Source organism: Amphiprion ocellaris, chromosome 15, assembly GCF_022539595.1.
Source record: "Amphiprion ocellaris isolate individual 3 ecotype Okinawa chromosome 15, ASM2253959v1, whole genome shotgun sequence".
Lineage (NCBI taxonomy): Eukaryota > Metazoa > Chordata > Actinopteri > Pomacentridae > Amphiprion > Amphiprion ocellaris.
Genome location: NC_072780.1, coordinates 15617543 through 15641699, shown reverse-complemented (window position 1 = coordinate 15641699; position 24157 = coordinate 15617543). Strand labels below are relative to the sequence as shown.

The 24157-nt window shown below is 42.7% G+C and overlaps 2 protein-coding genes across 5 annotated transcripts in view; both read right to left on the bottom strand.

Annotated features, from left to right (window-relative positions):
- Positions 1–16311, bottom strand: part of trit1 (tRNA isopentenyltransferase 1) — a 50022-nt gene extending 33711 nt beyond the window's left edge. For 2 of the 4 annotated variants that reach the window (XM_035954129.2, XM_055017926.1), the window contains exon 1: positions 16114–16311. In XM_035954129.2, the coding sequence (XP_035810022.2) occupies positions 16114–16272 (159 nt within the window). In that variant the 5' untranslated portion in view covers positions 16273–16311. The remainder of the gene's footprint in view (positions 1–16113) is intronic. The other 2 variants (XM_023283015.3, XM_023283017.3) reach the window with 1 other exon arrangement.
- A 659-nt stretch (positions 16312–16970) lies between these two features.
- myclb (MYCL proto-oncogene, bHLH transcription factor b) lies at positions 16971–23686 on the bottom strand. The gene is made up of 3 exons (XM_023283019.3): positions 23471–23686; positions 21992–22673; positions 16971–20259 (listed from the first exon to the last, which is right to left on the bottom strand). The coding sequence occupies exons 2-3, from the start codon at positions 22626–22628 to the stop codon at positions 19469–19471; spliced, it is 1428 nt and encodes a 475-aa protein (XP_023138787.2). The 5' UTR covers positions 22629–22673; positions 23471–23686; the 3' UTR covers positions 16971–19468.
- Positions 23687–24157: the final 471 nt, after the last annotated feature.

The window sequence follows — 24157 nt, the reverse complement described above, 5'->3', positions numbered from 1 at the left end:
CTTTCCTGGGTGACCCCAAACTTTTGAACGGTAGTGTTACTCTGGGTCAGTTAATAGCTGGGATGATCCAGCCTTCATGTTGAGGATCACCACTGGTGACCAGAGGTGGTTCTGCAGCTACCACTAAGGGAAGAAATAGCAGTTTTCAACAAGGCCCACAGTCTCCAAGACAAGGCGCATCAAGTCATAAGCATCATCGCCATCACTGTTTTCTTCAGCATTTACATGGTTGTGCATCAAGAATTAGCCTCCCAGTGATGGTCTGGAGATCGGAGGGGGAATAATTGGTGCAAAGGCATGTGAATGTTCCAACTGCACCCTGGGCCCAGTCACAGCAATGGGAACAATGGTGTCGTTCACCACCCATCCTAATCATTAGATTTGGCCCCTTGTGCCTCCTTTTATCCCAAAGTAAAATTCAGGTAGAAGGGTCGTGGTTTCAGTGATTCATCGCAGATGGTGACTGACATATTTACATAACAGCATTTCCAGGGGGCATCAAAAGCATTGCAGGAGCGCTGGAAGCAGTGCATGTAGTGACCAAATTAAATCAGATAGGGTTTTTAAAAATTTTATAGGCACGGTTTGAGAATTTTCTAAGCATACTTTAAACTCTCACGCCCTTTTGGGGAGAATAATTTCAACACTGACCCTTCCAAAAGAGGGCCATTATGGACAATTAGTGATAATCACAAGTTAGCAGGTTAAGGGATGGATGTATTCACAATAGTATTTACAGGCTAAAGCAAATACAAGGGGCAAAGTGTATCCTGTTTGTTTAGTTCAAACTAGTTTTGAGTATGAACTGCACTAGAACAGTTGATGAAATTCATTCAGTAATTTTTATTACATGAACTATATTTCTTTTTTATTGATTGCATATTGCAAATAAAGATATTCACATTTTTTCATATTTTATATTGTGAGAGAGAAATAAATACAGTCTAAAATAATGGTTATAAAAGAGAAAAAGCATAAAATAAATAAAGGGCATCCACATAGAGATGAGAAAAAAATCCTTGATCAACCCATGGAATCATTTAATTAATTTCCCATTAAAATTATTACAATCTGAATCTAAATCTTCCTTTTCCTGCATTTCTAACCTCTTCTCTCCTACCGTTGCTCTACTACCCACTCCATCATGTCCCAGCTGACTGAACTCCATAAAGAGTCTTGTCATGAAAATATAAAATATCTGAGTCTGAGGAGTAAAAAAAAACAAAATACAAATCTTCGCTTTCCACAGTGGATCTTTTGTCTTGTACTGTTCATTTTTCACAGCGGGAAAAATCAGCTCACAAGTTAAAGTCAAGAGTGACTTCATTGGTTCGTCCGTTCATGCTGTAAAAATAAGGCTTGTGTGTTCATTTGGGAGTGTGCGTCAGTCTCTATAGCTGACTGACTGCTATGATTAAAGGCTGCTTTTTCCGACTGAATTACTGAACAATAGAGTGCTTCAGTGAGCTTCAAAAAAAAAAAAAAAAAAAAAACTCCTGTCCGAATCAAAGCAGAAGTTTAGGTCTACTGGTAATTTTTGAGTCAAAAGGGTTTCATAAAGTTTTCCTGGCAGCTTCAGGTTGACTCACTTTCTGAGACACACACACATGAATGGTTGATTGTAGACTACACACAGATGCTGTGCAGGGGAAAAAGCCTCAGGTGTGGGTTTATGTGATAAATGTGGAAAACTGATATTTAACACAGCTTCTAAATGACCTCAAATGTAGTTTACCATTTCTGCATTTATTGTTATTTGTTTCAATAATCAACACATTATTCAGCTTTCAAAATAGTCTTTTGCTGGAATACAGGGAAACCTTGAGTCTTGTCTCATTCATGTTGCAGACCAAGTAGCAGCCCTCCCTGACAGCAGCAGACTCCCACTGCAAGAAATGCCCCGCAACACTGTAAAAACTAGAGGTCGACCGATATGGGATTTTCAAAGGCCGATGCCGATACAGATTTTTAAGGCCTATTCACTACTGGTGCATCCACAGTGTGAAAGCTATCAGGAGGCTAATCTTGGCTGCTGCACTGATTTGTTAAGGTTTACACAACAGCAACCCAAACCCAGAGTATCCAAGATGGAATTCCAAACACATCTTCATCATTTCACATCACTTAAGTATGTCACATTAAAGTTTTCCTGTGGAACATGCATACAACAAGTTCATCTTTGTCATGTGTATCAGAAATACAATGAAATGATTGTGCTCCGACTCTCTGCCTTAACACAAAGGACAAACTACAAGACCTACATAAACTATGTACACAATGAGTTCAAACATTACACAAAGGGTTCATACATTATATACAAACTGTACTGTACACCATAATACATCAGTGTGAGATGCAATGAGGGCGTCAGCTGTTCAGCAAGCTGACTGTCTGTGGAATGAAACTGCTACTGAAGACAGTATGTGAGATATGACGCTCCTGCAACATTTTTTTAGATGGCAGGAGCAAGAACAAAACATGAGCTTGGTGACTGATGTGTTTAATGATGTTTTGAGCATTGCTTTTGCAGTGTGTGATGTAAATGTTGTGAGATGTTGGTAGATCTGTGCCAATTTTTGTTGCTGTCTGCTGAAGCAGCGTGCAGTCCTGAGCAGTCAGGCTGCCAAACCATACTGTGGAACAGTCTCTCAAGACACTCTTGATGCTACTGCAATAATAGTTTTGATTCTAGTACGCTAAATACTTCTACACTGCAATCCAAGAAATGAAGCTGTTTCTCCATTTACACATCTTTTAAATGCGCTGGTGAGGATGCTGAGTTTTCGTCTGAGACATTGTTGGAGAATAAAAAAGAGTTGGAAACCAAAGAACATCATTCGAAACATGAAGAATGGGTGGTGAAAGCATTATGTTGTGCCTGTGGTTTACTGCAGAAGGGACTGGGGTTCTTCATAAAATAGGTGGCATCAGTAGGAAGGTAAATTATGTGGATATACTGAAGTAACATCTCAAGTCATAAACGAAGAAGTTAAGCTACAGTTGCAAATGGGTTTCCCAAATAGAGGACAAGCAACCTTCCAATAATTCCATACTCAGCTAAAACCAGTTCTGTCCGGAGGAATGGCCAAAATTCCAGCAACTTATTGTGAGAAGCTTATAAAAATCCTACCTGACATCTTGACCCAGGTGAAAAATTTTAAAGAAAATATGTAATTTTGAATTAGTCTCAAAATGCACATAAAAGACAGACTCGAGCGCATGATAGAAATGAGTGCCTGTGATTGGAAAACCATCTCGTCCTCCACAAATGAGGTCCTGCAAGCCCAGAGCTGACGAGTGCAAGCTCAACCCTCCCAGGATGCTGGCAATGGCTCAACATGTGCTCAGCGCCACTGAGAGTGGTCCATGTCTCTGTTACTTTGGTGACTTTGAACAGTGATCATGACCTTCAATGGCAGTTTGGTTTGATCACTGACATGCAAAATCTTGCATTTAAACCTACCTTTAGCATTTGTACGTGCTACAGAAATCTTCATAAGGAAGCTTTGGCACTTCCAAGTACAGGTCTGTCTGCTTCTATCAGGTGGATGCACCCGGATTTTATGCAAAATTAAATAAAATTTCACATTCTTAAAAATTAAGTCGTAATCTTAACTGACTGGAGACTGTAAATGTTTATTATGTCAGAAATATATATATATATATATAAAATGAGTTTAAATGTATTTGGCTATGGTGTATGCAAATTTCAACTTAAGCTTTAGTCTCAGTCTTTTAGCCAAAGACAGCATTTTCAATCAACTAATGGAATTTAGTTTAATTAACAAGGTCGTTTCACATTTAAAAGTGTTTGAGACCGTTCCCCTAACAAAAACCCTAGTCATGACTGTAAACTGCATATGTGAGTTTTACTTTCACTTGTAATATTTTGACTTCATTTTGTTCTGTGAACAAAGTAGACCATGTCAGCTCAAACCAAACAATTCCGTTTTATCACATTTCATCTTTGTTTTTCAGAATAGACAGCATGTTGTGGTACAAGGCATGCCCACATCCTCTTGAATACTTCCTAACTTTGCTATCAAGCGTCTGTAGTCTAAATCTCATATTTCAAGTCAACAGCCACACAGACTGTTTAAAGCAACGTGCTTGTACTGTGCTAATCACTACAGTTGTGCAGGGTATCGATCACATCCTCGGTGACTGTGCATGTGGGTTGCGTGCACTTCACCAAACGTTCTCCAGCTCCGTGGCAAGCCAAAAGTGGGGAGCAAGGCAGGGCAGAACAACCAGGCTGATAAATTATTCACGGTTTCTCTGCACGACACCACAGTCAGCCAAGGGAGGGATGGATGCTGGGATGGATGCTTGGATGGATGGATGGATGGCTAGATGGATGCATGAAGGAGATGGAGGGCAAATCAAGGAAGATGAAGATTTGAAAGGCCTTTTGGAAGAACAAGAGCGCTGGAGATGTAAGAGGAGATGAAGAGACATAAGAGGAGACAGAAGAGTGCTGTGTACTTGTTATAGAGAACAGGATGCTCCCTGACAAATTTGCACACATTATCCACCACCACCCCTCCTCTGTCTTCACTGCTCTCTCACAGATTGAACAGAGAGGGGACAGGATGATAGTTAGCAGAAGGATGGTGGAAGAAAGACTGATAGGCAGGGAGCTGGCGCATGTGTTTGTTTAATAGAAAAAGATAGAGAGACACTTAGTGAGTGTGGGCCATGTTTGTCTCATTTAGAGCCTCCACATTAACACACTTTTGTTCCACTCAGGGTGAAAAGAAAAAGGCTCCATTTGAAACACGCAACTTTAGAAGTTTACACAACAGTTCCAGTTCATTTAGCACCTGCTTTCAGCTTTCAGTCATATCATACGCTCTTCATCACATGAGAAGAGTATAAAATGAACCTCTTGTACACTTTTCAGATCAGCCCATCCATCCTTCCTCCTCTCAGTTTCCATCAGTCTGTCCACTCATACCTGAGAGCACACTCTCTAATAATCGTTACGCAACCACCCCTGAAAGTACATCCACATCTTCTCGTGAGACTGCTGCAAAAACAGATTCTGATTATTTTAATTTTGCCTTAAAGAGGACAAGCAGACCCGAGAGGAAAAAGCAAGCAGAAGAAAAACCGGAGTGCAAATCAGAAAAGTGAAAAGAGCTGCTTGAGTGGAGGATATGAAGAGCAAAAATGCTTTGAGGGGGAGCTGCAAATGAGAGCGAAGATGGGAAAGAAATTAAGACTTCCAGTCGAGGCGGTGGAAATGAGCAACAAATTGCAGCGATGTTCGCGCTCAGAGTCATAAAGGAATCAAAGACAAAAATCAACATGGCTAATCGTGTTTACACGGGAAGAAACTGAAAGAAGATGTCACAATAGAACTGAGAAGACCGGATGACTAACTGTCAGGCGTTTTTTAAGCAAACATTTAAAATGATGCAGATCATTTTCTATCAGCTGCGATGTGTGAGAAGACACAGAATGCTGTTATAGCAACAAAGGATGGCAAAAAAGTGAAGGAGGGATTGATTAGTGCTGAGCAAGTTATTTGGTTGCAGCTAATGCAGGTCATATTTCACACCATGCGAAGACCAAACACGAAAATCCACTTAGCAGTTTTCTAATAATGTGCAGCGCATTCAGGGAAATGCCAGCATGCATGACATTTCTAGGAGGTGGACGGATACTTTACGGCTGCATCTGAACTGCAAAGAGGTGAAGCAATTCATCACTCCGTGGGTTATTTTTCCAAAGTGTTGCAGTCTTGAGGTGCTGTTGCATTTATTCAATGAAATTTATATTCAAGCAAGTGTAAAAGGGTGTTTTCCGGGCAGTTTGCTGAGAAAAAATCTTTCAGAGATTGCACTTGTGACATGCAGCTTTTTCTCATTCCAAATGTCATAATTCACGTTGATATACTTCAATGGAAAGCCAGCTAATGTGGGTTCAGCTGCCTACTCCTTCCTGGCTCGCGTTTAAATGGATGTGAATGGATGTGACCATGTGGCTCGTTGTGCGAGTGAGAGGAGAGACAATGAGCTCAGTGTTGGAGCTCCGCGGAGCCTGCAGCCGGCCTGCCTGGCCAACCTTACGCCCTGCACGAGACAGCTGTTCCTCTGCCACAGAAATGAGGGGGGAGCATGGCCAAAAGGAAGAGGGCAGGAGAGACAGAGAGGGGCGAGGAAGAAAGAAAGACACACAGAGAACAAACCCTCATTGAAACATAAAATAAGATTCAGAGAAAGGGAAAAAGGATAAAGAGAAATGAAGGAAACTTTTCAGAACCGTGATAGACCAACAGAATGCTTTGTCTGTATAGACATTTCAATGTGCTCACAGAATGTTACTCTGTGGTCATAGTTGCTGAGAAAATACCTGAAAACACTGCTACATATTTGGAATGTATCAATTAGACCGACTGCAGCACCAATAGTTACCTAAATAAGTTGATCAGTTTGGAAGTAAATAATGAATACAGCTCCTGTTGAAGCTGTGCTACTTCATGCACTTTATGATTAACACATTTTAACGAGACAGCAGAAGTACACCTTTACTTTATAATGGAAATCTCTGCTAATGATTTGTAGTTAGACATCTTTTGCTAAAGTCAGACTGACTCCATGGAGTTTATCTGCACTTTGGAACAAGATGTCATTTTGAAACTGCAGCGACATAATAAATGTTTGTATTACATTACTAATAAAGCGTAATAACAGACCAACATTACATCATAACGGCAATGAAGCTTTAGCAGCTAGCATTTGCAGCAAACTCTGCTTACGAAACAGAGAATACTCCGAATTGGACAAAGTTTTAATATTGCAAAATATTCTATCTCTTCTTCGTACAACACTTTATTGATACAATGGTTCAAATATTGATTGTTTTTCTAACATTCATGATCTCTAAACTATAATTATCTGCTCTGAGATTGAACATTTCAGATTATTGGTAATCATTTTTATTGTTTGTTTTTTTTAACCAATCACAATCAAATAAACCTATCTGTCATTAACATTTGCTGGTCCTGAGCAAAGTCCCGCCCACAGCACTAGCTGATTGGTTGCACATGACGAGTACCAGTCAATCAGCAATGAAGCATAAAAGTTCAAAAGCTCTGTTTTAATTAGACATTCATAAGACATAAATAGACAAAGGAATTTTAACAAAGCTTTGTCCTTGAGTTTATATTTTGACAGTAGAAAGGTATGTCTTATTGCAAATGGATGTTGGTTCTAAGTACGGGTTGTTCATCTTCTTCACTGCTAACAATCAGTACTGGCCGACCCCAACTTTAAACAAACTCCCATGTCCAGTTACATATGAATACAGTCCCCTCTTCATGACTGCTCATAGAGCTGCTTATCAAATCACCAGGGGACAACAGAACCCAACAAACCTGCAATCAAGAAGATGAAACTCTGAAGGGGAAAATGGTAGACAGCGGAGCAAAGCAAATCAAAGAGTCAATTAACTGAATTGGCCCATTATTCAAATTGAATTGTAACGATAATACATCCACAAAAATAATACACACATAATGGGCAATGCATTGTGATAGCATCATATCATTAGCTACTCTGTAATTCTCACCTCTCACGAAACAAAAGTCGCACCGAAAGACAGCATTAAATACATTCAATTATGTGATTAACAAAGAAAACAAGGGCTGACATTGAAGCAGCTGGAGTTATTAAATAGTATGGAGGCGTTTAACTGTTTTGTTCAAAGCATCTCACCGCTCACCTGACTGGGAACATGTTGGCACGAGTCACTCACAGTTTGAAATTTACATTTTTTCCTCTACTGAGTGGTTAAAGTTGCTCCCGAGTGTTATACATCAAACAATTCAATAAAGAGATGCTTTGAAAAGGGAGCGAAAAGCTCTCCAACCCAACAACCTTGGCCACTGCTTGCCAAGTGTCTTTTTTTCTATCCATTAGCTCAGTGGCTAATGGAACAATGGGTGTGACTGCAAATCATGGCACCTTTATTTAACCCTCCTCTGTCAAGTGAGGATTAAATAAAAGAAGATGTATGAAAAACAGCTGACAGGTCACAGCAGCTTCTTTCATTCTGGGCTTTCTGTTCATCTGATACAAAAAGCCCAGTTATGTCTGCATCTTCAGCAGAATTCACAACATTATGGCGCACACAGATTGAACTCGCATCCACGGGTGAATCCACTAATTGCCTTTAGACAGGTTGAATGTGACGGCGTGTCTGTTGCTGAGAGGTTGACGCAGAGTAACGTATAATCTCATAATCCTTCGGGTGTAATTAAAAGTTGCACAAGCCTAAAGAAGACGTTGAGCATCCTGACTTTCCTACAGAGGTTCACAAAGGTAGCAATCAGAACAATAATCTGAGTGTGTGTACTGGAAACAGTCCATCTATGTGCATCTATGTAATAATTCAGTAACACATGACAGGATTTGTAAATCAAACCGAAGCTTTATCTCATTAGCTTGTCTTTCAGTGAGCCCATGATGATGTAAATTGCATTTTAGTGTAATTTAGAATGGAACCTACTTGGACTTTCCTCATTTAGAGACAACATTTACTGCCATAACCTCGAAAATGCAGAGATCTTTGCTCAAAAGCAGCCGGGGGTCAGTTCTAACCAGTCAACCCTGCTGTGGAGATAAAGATGATGCAGTCCATCCTTACTCTGACCTCTGATCGAGGCCCTACACACAAAGCTGTAAGCCATTTTTACCCCTCCCTCCAACTCCTTTCCTCTGCTACACTTACAACCGAGTACCTTTCTGTCTATTTTTTCTTTTTACCCCTTCCATCCTTCCCCTCAAGGCACCATCCTTCAACAATTTATCCTTCCATCTTCTCCTCTGTCTCTCTGTGGGGAATGGCCCAGTAATGCCAGACTAATAAATCATTCATGGCGTAGCCCCACCATCCCCACTCTTCTTCTTCCTCCTCCTCCTCCTCCTTCTCTATCCTGCTATCCTCCTCTTCCTTGCTGCTTTACTGTAGCGGTGACCGCATCACCACACCCGCAGACTGCAACACACACACACACACAAACACACACATAATGAAAATAAGAGTTCATCAGCTCGCTTTTTTGGCTCTCTCCTACACCAGCTTAGATTACTTAAAAAGACGCATCATAAATGGGACGTGGGAGGCGGCATTGCCGGAGTTACAATACAAACGGAGACGTCAAAGCCCAGACAGGTCATAGCCACACCAGACAGATAGAGAGACAGTGGGAGGGGGAGAGAGAGAGATGCACAATGAGGGAGAAAGAGAGAGAGGTGGAGGAAGGGATGACTGCCAGCAAATTAGAGGGATCTAACACATAGCTGCACAGTTTTCGAGTGTAGGACGTGTTTAATATGCAGATAAGCAGTTGGCGTTGCTGCATGTGTGTGTAATAACCTCTGGCCAGTAATGAGCATAACCTCTGAAAGCATACGAACCCCTCACCACAGTCAAACCCTGGCAACGTGACCACCATGTTCCAAATTTATGACTTAAAGGAGAATCAGCCCGTTCCCTATGAAAGACCGGCTTCTCTCCAATTTTACACGACTATAAAGGCCGAAATGACACATGACAGCTTTCCTGCTGTTCAGACCTATTTTTCACATTCAGCAGAAAATGAATAAGCCTGACAAACCATCCTCCCTTTCACTCCTCATGTTGTCCTTTAAGAGAATACGGCACCTCCAGTCACGCATGCATAAAGCCAAGGGTCACCGGCCACCAATACGTCCAAACACAACACTAACCGCAGTAATGCCGAATGCGTGTGCATGACCTGTTAAATTGCCCCCCAGGGCCTCTGATGGCCCTTTAGTGTGATACCCCCCTCTCTGCCCCGCCCACACACAACCTCAAACTGCTTTTTTTTTTTTTTTTAACAGCCTGCAGTGAAACTATTTATTTTGTGGTAACAATGTGTTATTAGTTAATCCACCGAACATGTGACTTTGAGGAGGCGTGAGAAAACCGCTCTTTGTCTGGAGAGGAGGAGGGTGTTGAGTAATTCAGATCTTTCACAAAGCATTAACGGAATCATACTGGTGCTTTGACTAGACTCTGCTCCAGCAGTGATCCTTTTAGGTTCATTTACAACTTTCAAGGCAACAACTGTTCTCTGTTATTTCACTATTCAGTACAATTGAACTTTGTATATACGTGAAAGGTTCTTGAAATAGAAACCCTGTGTAAGTGAACATTAAGTTATCTTTTGTTCAGTGATAGTCAAATATCAGCTAGTAGCTCCAGTCAACTGTTTAACTCTTCCTCGCTGATGCATTCAAGTGTTGCTGGGAAGCTAGAGTAGAGCCACACCAATACTGAACAGTATGTATATGCATGGCCGTTCAAAAGTTTGGGGTCACCCAGAAAATTCCGTGTTTTCCATGAAAACTCACACTTTTATTTGTGTGCTAACATAACTGCACAAGGGTTTTCTAATCATCAATTAGCGTTCCAACACCATTAGCTAACACATTGTAGCATTAAAACACAGGAGTGATGGTTGCTGGAAATGTTCCTCTGTACCCCTATGGAGATATTCCATTAAAAAGTCATTTGACATATTAACAATATCCAGACTGTATTTCTGATTAATTTAATGCTACCTTCATTGAAAAAAAGTGATTTTCTTTCAAAAATAAGGACATTTCGAAGTGACCTCAAACTTTTGAACAGTAGTATATTGTATATAGTACAATGTGGTTTACAAACAAGTCAGTAAGACGTCATTAAGACACTGCCTGATTCAGCACCATCATTTGCTCAGCTGTGATATATATATGTATATATATATATATATATATATATATATATATATATATATATATATATATATATATATATATGTATATATATATATATATATATATATATATATATATATATATATACATATATATATATATATATATATATATATATATATACACACACACACTCTGCTACATGTGCCTCAATCATCTCTTTCTGTAATATGTTCTGTATGGAAAAAAAAACAGAAACATATCAGCCCATACTGGACACCATATACATCAACTCTAATATAGCAGTCGGGCTCTAAACTAAAATATCCAAGATACCCAAAACATTAAAGATGCACTGCTGGTTTTCTCAGGCAGCTTGCTAAACAGAATACCCGAAATGTATCAAGGTTGAATACCAGTACTAGTGAGTGCAAATTATTATTTAATTAGCATCGTAAGAATTGCATCATATTTAATTTGGGGCTTTTGTGTTTCTGTGTTGAGAGAGAGATGCTAGAAAGAGGCAGGAAATGCAGAGGAAGTGAGCAGCAGAACTGCACACAGTAAACTGTCTTATAGTCGGGATTCAACTATAAGACTACAGTGCATGTATTCTCACATACCCACAGCTATCTCTACAGCACTGCAGAATGGTCTGACTGCACCCATTATCATTCTGCTATAGGTGAATAAACACCTTGGCTTCCTTGTATTTCTTTAAACCAATCACAGCTGTCTTAGTTGGGGCTGAGCCCAGGATGGAGCGATGGTGTCCCTGCAAAATAATGTTGAGAGAATTTGTTTGCACACTGTGAATCGAGCACTGTCATCAAAATAGCTAGTTCACTGAAAGAAGGTTGATGTTGCCGTTTCCCAAAGTGGTCAATGGGTCACTGGCATCATAGCGTATCTTAAAGGACCTTATATTTATAACATTCCATAAAACCACACAAAATATGAGCAGTCTTTTTACATCCTTCAAGTCAGGAACACAGTAAAGTTGAGTTGTACTCGTCACCTTAGTGTTTACAAAATACCCTAAAGGGATAACAAAAACAATCACAATCACTAACCAGACCATCAGAGGGTCCAGTCTGGCTCGTGCAACGACTTTGTAAAACAGCGAAGACATTAACTGCAAATTCTAATTTGTAAAACTATAAACTTAAAATAATTTCTAGGCCATGACAAGTTGTTTTGATCATAAAGTAAAATACTACATTGTTCATTGTTCTTTTGTCATTTTGTCTCATTTTTGTAATATTTTGTTGTTGTCTTTTTTTGTCTGACTTGTCGTTTGGATCATAAAGTAAAAACCTACATCGTTCAGTTCCAGATACCTGTGATTAAATGTTTTGTTCTTCTATAGACACTCTGATTTGTAAGTTGTAACGTGTAAATGATAAACTGAGGAAAAATATTGTTGAAATTGAATTTATTTTTCTTAAGAAATTTCAGGTTGTTCATCATGTTTTGTTAAAAGATAATTCCTTAAATGTGAACATTTTCAGAACATACTTTTTTGCACGAAAACAAAGGAAAAAATTGGAGTTGTGGTTATTTATAGGTTATTATGCTCTGATTTTACTGGACCGGCCCACCTGAGATGAAATTGGGCTGAATGTGGTCCCTGAACTGAAATGAGCTTGACACCCCTGGTATAGACTGTCCTTGCTTTTAGTGATCATGACATATAGACTCTATACGGTGACAGCGGCAAATGAGGAGCGACACACAGAAGTCCGCAGTGCATTTCACTCATACAGTACAGTGCAGCAGTACAGGCAGCATGTGATCACAGTTTTAAGGTATACTGATCTAATGTTTCACTCTCCTCACATGAATCACTCAGTCTGTCCACTTACTGTCACTCTCCATGTCAGCTGTTTCTTATTATCAATAATGCTCTGCTAAGTGTTGCCAGTAAGTGATGCCTTAATAAGTCATCCTCTCCTGTGGGGTGATTAACAAATGTCCATCTGCTACAGATGATCAAAAGCCCGATGAAATCCTACAACTTGTTGATGTATTATTGTTATGAACACATAAAGATATTTCTAATTTCTCTCATAAAGTTGCCTAGATTCCACCACACCTAAACCTCAACCACTTTCATCACGCTAACTCCGGCTCACAACCCACCACTACCAGGATGTGTACACTTTTTGCATGAATCCTCCTAAAATTCTTTGAAGCCAGGGAAGTCGTATCATTTAAGAGCAGCTGTCAGCCGTCTGATCCACATTGTACACCCAAGATATTCACTTAATACATTCCCCCAAAGTAACCCAGGCTCAACACCACTGTAGCACGGGTCTCTGAGGGTGTAATCTTTTAAACATGAGGATGAACAATTCAGACAGCCACATTTAGGCCCCTGTAGACCTCTTTGAGTCTATTGCATTTGAATTAACGGCCAACATAACCAGCACATTAGACAGAGATGGAATGTAGCCTATGCATGCAGCACAAGACGAGGAGCCTCAGGAAATTGAAAGCAAAAGGGCATGGAGTCCAGTTAAATTTAGTAAAACACATGCTGCACTGTACTACAAACCTAGTTCTGGATTCAACTAGCACTAAATGTGGTGCACTGGAGATTCTCTGTGTCAAATAAGAAGACTTTAAATAACTGGCTGAATTAGGAAACCTGGTGAGATGATTTTGTTACACACATATATATATATATGAGGCGATGGGCGTTAAAATCAGTCCCACAATGTCCCATAATTCCAACTATTATGCTGAGGGACCCCTGCTGGTCCCTGGACCCCACTTTGGGAAACCAAGGGTTTACACTATTTGGCAGAGCCTCATTCAATGACAGTACAGCGAGGCACTTGTGTGTTTGCCATAGATAGCATGTTCATTTAATGAGTGAATAATATCCCCCTGCATGTCCAATGAACTGTGGGTTGGGGGCATGGGCCAGGGGCAGGAGGGGGTGATAGGAACACAATAGGAGTGTTAGGGAGTGTGGGAACCAATTCTCCCCGGGACAATAGACACTTCCCAGTGGCCACAGCGTGTCCATTCACTATCAGCTGCTGGGCCGGCGTAGCACGGCGCTGAATATGCACCAGCTCAGCACAATGCTGCTTTCTCCCAAACAAGACCAGACTGTTTCCTATCCCAAAGACAACACAGGGCAGCTCTAGCCTATACACAGCCTCATTCTCACATAAGCAGTCTCTTTCTCACTCACTCCATGTCTGCATGTCTCCCTCGCTTTCTCTCGCTGTCACACACACCAACAGGAGGGTAGCAACAAGGCCGGGGATTGTGGAGACTGAGGCTGGGGCTGCCGTGCTGTAACTAGGCCACTGTTTCTCTCCACCGCCAGAGCCGCTGGTCGTCGCGATATTCTGGGCTGAAACGTTATTAGCGTAACCCAGTTTACCCAACACCAGGTGACTGCTGGAAGAGGCGCTCCCCACTGAGACAGACACTGTCAAGGACAACGCACACCAAGAGGCGGGAAGAAGAAGGAGCGGAAGGAGGGTGAGGAGGAAGGTGGCGGTGAAGCAGGAGAGAGGTGATGAAAGATGCGATTAGCCGCTGAATCCGGCAGTCAGAGAAATTCCCGGCTGGACACCGGCAGATGTGTGTAGCTGAGAGTAGCTGTGTTTGTTTCCGTGCGTGACCCAGACGCAAACCGGCTCCCAACCTTTCCTTTTGTGTGCGTGCCCTCTGGTTGCTGTGGCAACGGAGCCTGAGAACCAGAAGGCAGGGAGGGGCTGAGAGAGAGGGGGGCGAGTGACACAAGCGTGAGAGCTTTTAAATGTCGCCGCTTTGACACAAACACACACACAGACGTGTCTCCATCACGGCAGGAGGCATTACATTGACTTACATTCATCACCTGAGATGTGCCGTGATGACAACTTGCCTCCCCTTTACATAAACATTATACTAAAATTTAACAACACACACAGCGTGAGCGATGCAGGCGAGACACACAGCCCAGACAAAATAAGCAGGTATTATCCTGTGTCAACATAGCATGTAGCACTAAGATATCGACTGGATTAGCAATAAAAGTCAGTAATGGATCAACTATTATTTTATAGCATGATTGCATTGATCCCTACGCTCACCCATGACTCATGTGCACTCAGTCTGACTGGGATTTATTAAGCTCAGGCTACATTGCACAAGACGTCTACACATTTTAGCATTTGAACTGCACACAGCAGACATGAAAACAGAATTTCACAAGACATCTTACCTTTTACCTGATTCTATTCCTCAAATAGTATGCTTTGTTGGATTAGCGGCTTTATTGTAAATTAAATAGCATATACTATTATTTTGCATGCTTTATATTTTACAACAGACGCTCATGATGCAGTCTGGATTTTAAATTATCAATTCACACCATGTATCCAGTCTTGCATGTTAGGTCAGTCTTCTTGAGTGGAATTATTAATGTGTATCTTATCATCTTGGGGTTAAACTCAGCTGTGCTGTTTTTTAACAACACTATATACGTATCCACATTACTTTGAGGTTTTTCACAAGACAAAAGCCAGTGTGTAGACCTGTAATATGACGTCAAACCAAACAGAAATGTGACAAACTTCCAGAGCTGGAGCACAATGACTAATCATATTAAAAGCCTCCACTTTTTGTATTCGGGAAATCTGCTGTGCTCCGGTTGAGAAGCACCCGTGTCAGCTGCAACCCTGCTTATATTAGAAAGGTAACCATTTTAAAAGTAGTTTGAGAATCACTCAATAATTGATGTTTAATAAAACATACTACACATGAGCTGTGCACCTTGACATCACGTAAGTCTGACATAATGCACCTGAATGTCACAAGAACTGAATTACAGCTCAGCCCTATCTGTGCATGAGTGCTCGGAGACTTGGAAATATACTTCACTTTTACTGACCTGATCGATTTGTTTACTGTATTAATAAGTGAATTTCTTCTTTAATTCTGCTGCATGTCCCTGCAGGGTCCTACAGGCCGCTCAGACTGAAGCTAAAGCAGATGAGAAACCTTAAAACCCGAGTTCCTCTGCAGCTCCAGCACATCTGAGAGGAGCTTTCGAGCTGGATATGGGTTCGATACATCTTTGACATAGTGATCGTAGAAGGAACAACTTATTATATTGAAAATGTAAAGTCATTTTCATATTTAAGCGGGTTTTGCTAACAGCTGCTATCTGGCGCAGCAGCTGATATTCGACTTTCTGTAGATTCAGCACTAACTGAGATGATCCTCTGCTTCTTTACTTTAAAATCTGCACTAACTTGCTCGACTGGCAGATCTTTTATTCGGATTATTCCAACAATCCGGGTGTCATCTGAAGCACAATGGCTGCCATGTCAAGGACTCCCTGCGCGTTTCCTCGCGTCAACACGTTTCCTACCTGCATGGAATCGGCGCTGATTATTTCGCCCTGAAGCCGTTTTCCGAGCTCGATCGCCAGTTTGGACTTGCCGGTGCCGGTAGCTCCTAAAATCACCACCAAAGACGGGACCATCGCTCTCTGTAAGGCGCGCTGCACGCTCAGAGTGGACGCCGCCATGATGCTGCCTCCTCGGCAGCCCAGCTGACGGCGCCGCGCATGCGCGTTTGGGAAAGAGATGACAGATGGGTTGTTGCCAAGGCAATGGGCAGCCGTTACTGTGGAAACGTGGCTTGATGGGGGGGATTATGTGGAGTTGTGTATGTGTGTGTATGAGTTTATTTTATTTAGGATAATTTTTCAGGCTTTCTGCTGTGAATTCCACTGATTAGTTTTACTACTCAGTCACTCCAGTGTGGGTCATTCGGGCAACAAGTTATCAGAATTGATTTATGTCGCCTTCATGCTGCATTTGTGCAAAAATTCAGATCAGATTGCTGGCTTCATTTACAATATCTGTGAAATGCTTTATGGAGACAATTTCATCAGAGTTAGTCGCCTATTGTTTCTATGGAAACTGTCAGAGCTCTGCAGTAGTAGAGCAAAGATCCTTGTTGCCATGGTAAAGATGCCAGGAGGGGTTACCTTGGAGACTGCTGAAAACAAATAGTGCATGGGGGAGAGGAAGATGTACGTTCATTCATACAAGTGGTTCTCATCGGTGGAAGAAAATGTGTAATACAATAAAATTCTGACCCAGGTCAAAGTGAGACATTGAAGATGATAGAGATGCTATATCCAGATATTTGTAATATTTATAGCTGGAAGATAATTGTTTTTTGAGAAAGAGACAAAGAGACCACACAAACAAATCAATATTGATGTCAAACCATGAAATTTATTATTTTTTCTGACTTACTCTTCATACATAGAGGCTTATGAGGTACAGAAAAAAAAACAAAGTGCTGAGACAAGGCTCCAAAAATCACCATTGTTGAACTCACCAAGTAAGTAAGCAACGTCCACTGCTGCTATGACCGTGCCACAGCAGAGACCAGTGACCAATACAAGTCAAAGATCAGTGCAATCCACTGCTGTGGGTGCACCATATTTGGGCAAAAAAAACTAAATTCCAATCAGGGCTGTTGGTGGTTTGTGCTGAATTAATTAGCATTTTTGAGGAAGGAAGAAGGAAAACATTAATGATATCTTTAAGTATTTAGTCAACCCTATCCATCAGGACTCCTCTGACGCATTGCTCTATTTTCCATGTCTGAAGTGGCTTCTGAGGTTATTTTATACATACAGCATATTATAATGGCGGGCATTTTTCTCAAGCGCAGCCTATGGCCCTATCACAAGAGCTACGGGCTGCATGGATTTTCCTGAGTGCTTTTAAAGCAGGGCATGCTACTCGTCATGATAGAATCATTTACAGTACTAGATCCAGGGCTACAGTGTGGTCTGTCACATGGCTTATGGGGCAATAGGCAGCACCGGGCTTGCAAAAAAAAGAAACAAAAAGAAAGCATTAACATTAAGGTCACTAAAGGCTACACACAACCAGAAGTTTAATCAGTAGATCCTCTTAAGTCCCCACCCTCCTCCACACCACATCTAAGAGTGCTACAGCTACAGTGACTGGATTAAATACAGGAGCATTCAGGTGCTTCCCACTCCAGAGAGAGAAAGCAGAGCACACGTACCAATTTTCAGCACACAACCACCAATGAAGCGCTGCCAGCTACAGTAACGAAAACACTCATTAGCTCACACTGAAAGACAACTCGGTAGGAAAATATAGTATAAAATTTTTGTCGACTCTGACTTGTACAAATAAAGAAACCCCAGAGACAAAAAAGTAATGAGCAGTAAAAGAAAACAAGTAGGCTTTGCAAAAAAAGAAAAAAAAACATTGTGACAAAGTGGCTAGTGTGATCGATGTTCAAAGTGTTTTATTTTGACTCTTTTCATAATCATTTTATTAACAAAAATATAAGCTTTGAGTTATCTTTGAAAAGCCAGCAAGCTTGGCCCCGGTTTAGGATGCAGGGCCCGAACAAAAACTAGGATGAGTATAGTAGACAGCTCTGGTTTTGGTTTGGAAGGGACTGTACAGTAAGGGTCCTATATACATAACATCCAACTGGATAGTCTACATACATTGAAAGGCTTCTAAAGGCATTACATCAACAAAAAAAAAAAACAAATATATCAGACAGCAAGATGAAACAAATATACAGTTGGAACTCAGTGGGCTTCATCTCCAAGCAAAAAGATGGCGTTTTTGATGTTACTCAGACACAGATTAAATTTAAGCCATTCTTGAAAAGTTTCTTTTTAGGTAATTAACTGAAGCCGACATTCACCTTTTGGCTGGTCTCCATGGCACAACAATAATAAAGTCTTCAATAGGGTTTTCGCAGATAGTTTTTTTTTTGTGAAAATCGGATGAATCTCAAACAATGTCTGCATGGCAACGTATTATTTTCTCCAAATAATTCTACAAAAACAGGCTGTTATTGTGGACATGAGGCTGCTCTCCAAACATTTGTGATGCAAGAAGGAAATGCTGAAGTTACCAGTGGAGCCTGCAGGCACAGAGGTTGAAGATTTAACCTCGTCTGTTCCTGATATGCAGAGTGACACTATATCCTTTCAGCTGCAACATTACTCTTGAAAGTCTTGAGCATGAATGAAGCTAGAAACTCTACTGATGAGGAAAAGGAGCAAAGAAAAGAATAGGAACAAACAGAGAAGAGTACAGCTATTGTGAGATAATGACAGGAAATAAAGAGAAATAAAACAGAGCATGGGAAAAAAGGCTCAACTTGAAATTTACAAGTTGTGTGCCAAGCACTAAGCAGCAGAGGACCATAAAAGAGATTAACTTTGCAGGGGGGGGTCTACAAAGAAACTTCAGGGGAGACATCACAGCTGTGCAAGCACAACAAGCCCTATCACAATCAAGGAGACCAGTACAGCCGTTAACAGCACAGTTGAAGCAGTTTATCAAATAAACACTGCTGCATTCACGGCAGGCCTTCCTGTAGCAAGCAACAGTGTGGAATATTTTTCACAAGGGGGGATAAAACAGTTTGACAAACCTATACTGAGTGACCATGGACATATCAATCTGCCCGTAAGATGCCCCATAACATCAGTCCCTAGCTTGCTGTCCTGACGGCTTGCGGCCTTGTCAATCACTCAGAAGCTAATGTGCAAACCACAAAAATAAGAAACAAAAAAAATATTAAATCCACCCGCACTATTCCAATGTGACCAACTCAGAGTGAACATTAGTGTCTTTTCTCCTTCATATAGCCCCCATTCAGCTCTGTGAGTGTATGTGTGAGGTGACAGCTGATCCCGTCGTTCAGGACCGTTTGAGCTGAGCCAGCCTCTGCAGCAGCTGCAGCTGCCTGGCTTTCAGCTGCTTCCTCTCCTGAGCCTTCTGCCTCTCGCTGGCATGCAGCTGCTGCAGGTACTCCGTGGCCCTGGTCAGGATCGCCACCTTCGGAGTCTTGGGGCAGTCCGCTAAGCCCGGGATCTCGTCCCGCAGCGACAGAAACCGCGAGCGCAGGTCGTTCCGTCGCTTGCGCTCCAGGAAGTTGTGCGCCTTGCGTTTGTCTGTGTCCTCGCAGTCAGACGACTGGGGGCTGGAGAGGTGGTGGAAGGAGTGGGGCTTGGAGGGGGAGCTTTGATGATGGGAGGAGGAAGAGGAGGAAGAAGAGGGGGGAGAGGAAGGCGACGAGGAGGAGGTAGGAGACGAGGCGCTGAGGTTAGGGGACTCCGACCTGACTCCCGCCGCCGTCACGTGAGACTTTCTGCTGTCCAAGTTCAGGGGGGCGTGGCCGGGCCGGGGCTGCTGGTAGTGAGAGTTCTGGTGGGGCTGGGTCACCTGAGTGGAGGCCTCCTGCCGGACTCTCTTGCGCGGCGGCTCGGCCGGCGTCGGCAGAGTGTCCGGGGAGGGGGCAGCGTAGTTGTGCTGCTGTTGGTGGATGGAAATGTGGAAACGCTTCATGCCAGGGTCGAAGGGGTCCGCTCGCACCGTTATGGTCACCGGCTTACGGGTGTTGACCAGACGACGAGGTTTACGTTGCTGCTTGTGCTCCACCGTCACCACATCAATCTCCTCCTCATCCTCATCTTTGTCATCTTCATCATCTGGAGAGAGACATTTAATAAATTGAATATTTCAGGAACATTTTTAAAAGACCGCAAATGACAGCTGATTTGAAAAAGTGGGGGTGACATCAGAAGTGACTGAGCAACCCCAGTGGATACTCTCACTGTGGCCTTCTGCCTCCTCAACCAATTACACACTACTGTAAAAATGAACTTCACACAACCTCATGAAACCTGCATGATCACACTCTCTCTCTCTCACTCTCTCAGAGAACACACACTCCCACTAATGCTCTGAATCATCATTGCATTAGGTCAGCTCCCTGAGTGGAAATTCCCTCTCTTCATTCATGTGGACAGAGTGAGGATGAGAGGCAGAGACAGGTGGGGTGAAAAAGCATTCAGGTGCAAATCGACAACGCTTCAACTTGTTAAAACAAGCCCACTAATATTCAGCGTGTTTCAAACCATTTGCCGCTCTGTTTACTGGCTTGAAAACTGGGTATTAAACATGACGAAAAGGTCTTATCGACTTGATTCCTGCAAACTTACTGGACTCTTGGGAGATTTTCAGCGCTCTTGTAAAGTGATACACTCTTTTAAAGTAATTGCACTTGTGCAGATATGACTGCTCAGAATCTCTCTACGATGGGGACAGACAAAAAGCTGCCTGTCTATTATTCCTAACACAATTCATGTGACAAAAGATGACATCTCATATTACAAAGCACGCGGAATAAATTCTTTCAACTAACCCCATAATGGGCCTTTAATGAAGCTTAAGCACACATTTATTTCCTGTGATTGCTTATTCTCCCTCTTCTTTGAGGACATATTATCCCCTGAAATGGTGTGAAACGCTCCCTCCAACTTGTGTCAAAGAATTCTGCAGGCCCAGCCGACCTCGTAAATGGCTAATCCTGCTCTATTCACAGCCCGGGCTGGCTCGGACCAAATCCACCCACTGACACAATTGGCGCCGCAGCCTGTTGAGCACAGGAATGCAGCAACAAGTTCCCTTTGTGACATTCCACACACCATTATGCATGGTCCAAGCTCAACATCACATGGCAGCCTACATACCAAACTCAATCATATGGGTTCAGGGAGTGGAAAATGGGAAAAAAATACAAAGTAGGTCTTGAGCGAGGGAAAATTTAGGCTAGACATAATAAGTAAAAGAGGCGTGATTTCTTTCCTCCCACTTCCCCTCCTTTGCCTCAGTGTTACATAAGTTCCAATAAGGACTGCTCTTTATTGAATTCATGTCAAATCTGCACCGGGGAGCGTGGAGAGGATATTGTTATCATAAGTCAGACTGGAGGAGCAGGGAGAGGGAGCAGCTGGTCTGCTGGAGCCCTGCCAAGGAGCAGATGTTTCAATGGGCGTGTCGCTCTCTGGGCTTCAAGCATGTGTTGCATGCACCAAGGTAACGCAATGCAGTCATCATCATGTGCCATGCCAGCCATTAGTGCCACACAGTTCCTAACCAAAGCCAAATATTGATTAAATTAGTCAAAAGGGCATGATATTTCAGGTCTAACTCACTCTCAGTCACTATTACAGAAACAATACTTTGAGTGGACAGTCAAAGAGAAATTACAAAGTGCACACCTTTTAGGAAAATGTGAAAGAATAAGATCATTATGACCACTAAATTAACTAACATCACACTGATGATGCAGCTCGAACTACAACACAGCTTGTAGTGGCATCTTCCTCTATGTTTAAAAAAAAATAGCCTGAGTTGCATATTTCGTGTGCTACTGACCTGATGAGTCGGTGTGTGACTCAGAACCGGAGGACACTTGTTTCTTGCATCCACCGGTTAACGGGAAAGTGAGCACCGCAGCCGGGTCCACACAGTCCGCCGCCAAGCCGCTCAGGGCCGAGGTGTCTGCGGGGGCTGCACCCTGCGCCCTCCCCGGGGATGCGACCGCAGACCCGGCGACGACTTTGGCAGCCGTCCCGGGACAGGAGGCGCAGCGCTCCCCTACTACTCTCTCCAGCTGCTGTCCGGCCGAGAAGCCGCTCCACATGCAGTCCTGGATGATGATGGAGCTCAGGTTCCCGAAGGAGTCGTTGGCTGTGGTCAGTCTGCAGGGCAGGTCCTGCTGCTGCTGCTGCTGCTCGTCCTCCTGCCCCAAGAACTGAGAGACCCACTCCAGTTTATCCCCCAGAGACGGGCACAGCAGCCCGACCCTGCCCGACCCTTCCACCGCCCGGATGGGGGACATGGGCGGGGTCGGCACCAGCTCGAATTTCTTCCAGATGTCCTCGCTGGGCGCAGTGGACTTGAAGAAATCCTCGTCCGGGTCGTGGTCGTCGTAGAAATAATGCTGGTAGTGGTCGAGGTGGTCCATGTCCCAGCTTTCATAGCGAGGCGCGGTGGAGCTGATGCCCGGCATGGGGGCTGCAGGCAGCGGGGTGAAATCACTCCCTGTTCCCGGTGTCTGCAGAGACGCACAGAGCCAAGAGTTGTGTCAGAACTGAGCCTTATTCTCATCCCAATAATCCCACCGCTGTCTGAGGGCTTGAGCATAATGCAGCTATTTTGAATACACCACAGTAGTTTGTTCATGGAAACTGGAGACTGCTGCACTACCATTCAAGAAAAAAAGTGCGTAAAATGTGATCATTTAAGGCTCCTGTTTGCCAATTAAAACTACAGCGGAGGCCTATAGAGTATTAAAGCTGACAGACTGCAACAAATGGTGACTTTTCCCAAAAGCATAAGCAGCTAATGAAGTCTCCTGTGCTTTAATACTGCAAGGTTAAAGTTAAACTACTCTGCGTTGTTGCTGAGAAGTTCCAAGTTTCGCAACAGTGTTTCATTACATAACACTGTTTTAGTAGTATACTGTGACAGCAGGCAGAGGAGGGGGACTGCTGCTCACTGCTCCAAATTCCATTTAAATACTTTAATTGGACAGACAGGTACCCGTCCACTCTGCCTGCCACATGAACCCGGTTCAGACGGGGGGAAGTCGTATGTAAAGTGGTTTATTTTAGCTCCTCCTCGGTCCAAACTCCTTATCAAGCTCAAAGAATTCAGCTGCGACTTAAAAAAAAAAAAAAACAAAAACGCACCGATCAGTTAATTAAGCAGCAGGCGCGCAGGAAAAAGCTCCGAACTTCAACCGGTTTGATCTGAAACACCCATTCCCTCTGTTTGAGTGGTAACACTTAAGAGAAGTTGCTGTGAAATTTATTAAAAAAAAAAAAAAAAAAAAAAAAAAAAAAGAGTTACCTGGCGTTGAGAGTGAGAAACCTGTCTGCGTCTTCATAGATCCGCCGTGCGTAAATTTAAGTCTCCATAAAGCGGCAGCAGGCAAGGATTCCTCCCGAAGCGTAAACGGCGAGATTTTCCCCCGCTTTGTGTCTTTTTTTTTCTGTTTTGTTTTTTTTTCTCAGGTGATAAACAGCCTCTAAAGGTAAATGAGTCCGTTTGGGCTCGGTCCCACCACTCACAGGGATGGAAAGAGCGCTTGGCTGTAGTCACTTTCTTTGCAGACTACTGCACTATATGATCCGGGTGGAAGGAGAGTTGGCTGTTATGCATAAAAGGCGGGTCGTAGTAGCAGAGCCACGCCTGCTGTTTAAAGGAGCAGTGCACTCAAAACTCAGCAGCAGTAGCAGCAGCAGCAGTAGAGAGTTCTATGACACTGATTTCATAAGATGACTGCTGTTGCAATGGGCTAATTATGCAGACATAATAAGAATGTGTGGGAGTACAAACACACTGGTGCAAATGCATGAGCACCTGTGTGTAACCGGCATAAAAGAGCGGTTTGAAATAAAAGGAGGCTGTCTTCCAGCAGATAAGCAGTCGCTGATGCGCATGTGTGGTCACAGTGATTTCATGTGCACATATGGCTGCGGTATCTGGTGTCGCTCATGCATCTCAGAGTCTCTGTGATCGATAGAAAGCTTCTGA

Excerpts from the sequence above, each read along its gene's own strand:
- myclb (XM_023283019.3), bottom strand. The coding sequence starts at position 22,628 with ATGCCGGGCATCAGCTCCACCGCGCCTCGCTATGAAAGCTGGGACATG. Across the intron at positions 20,260-21,991 it reads GTCACACACCGACTCATCAG|ATGATGAAGATGACAAAGAT; the intron begins GTCAGTAGCACA and ends GTCTCTCTCCAG.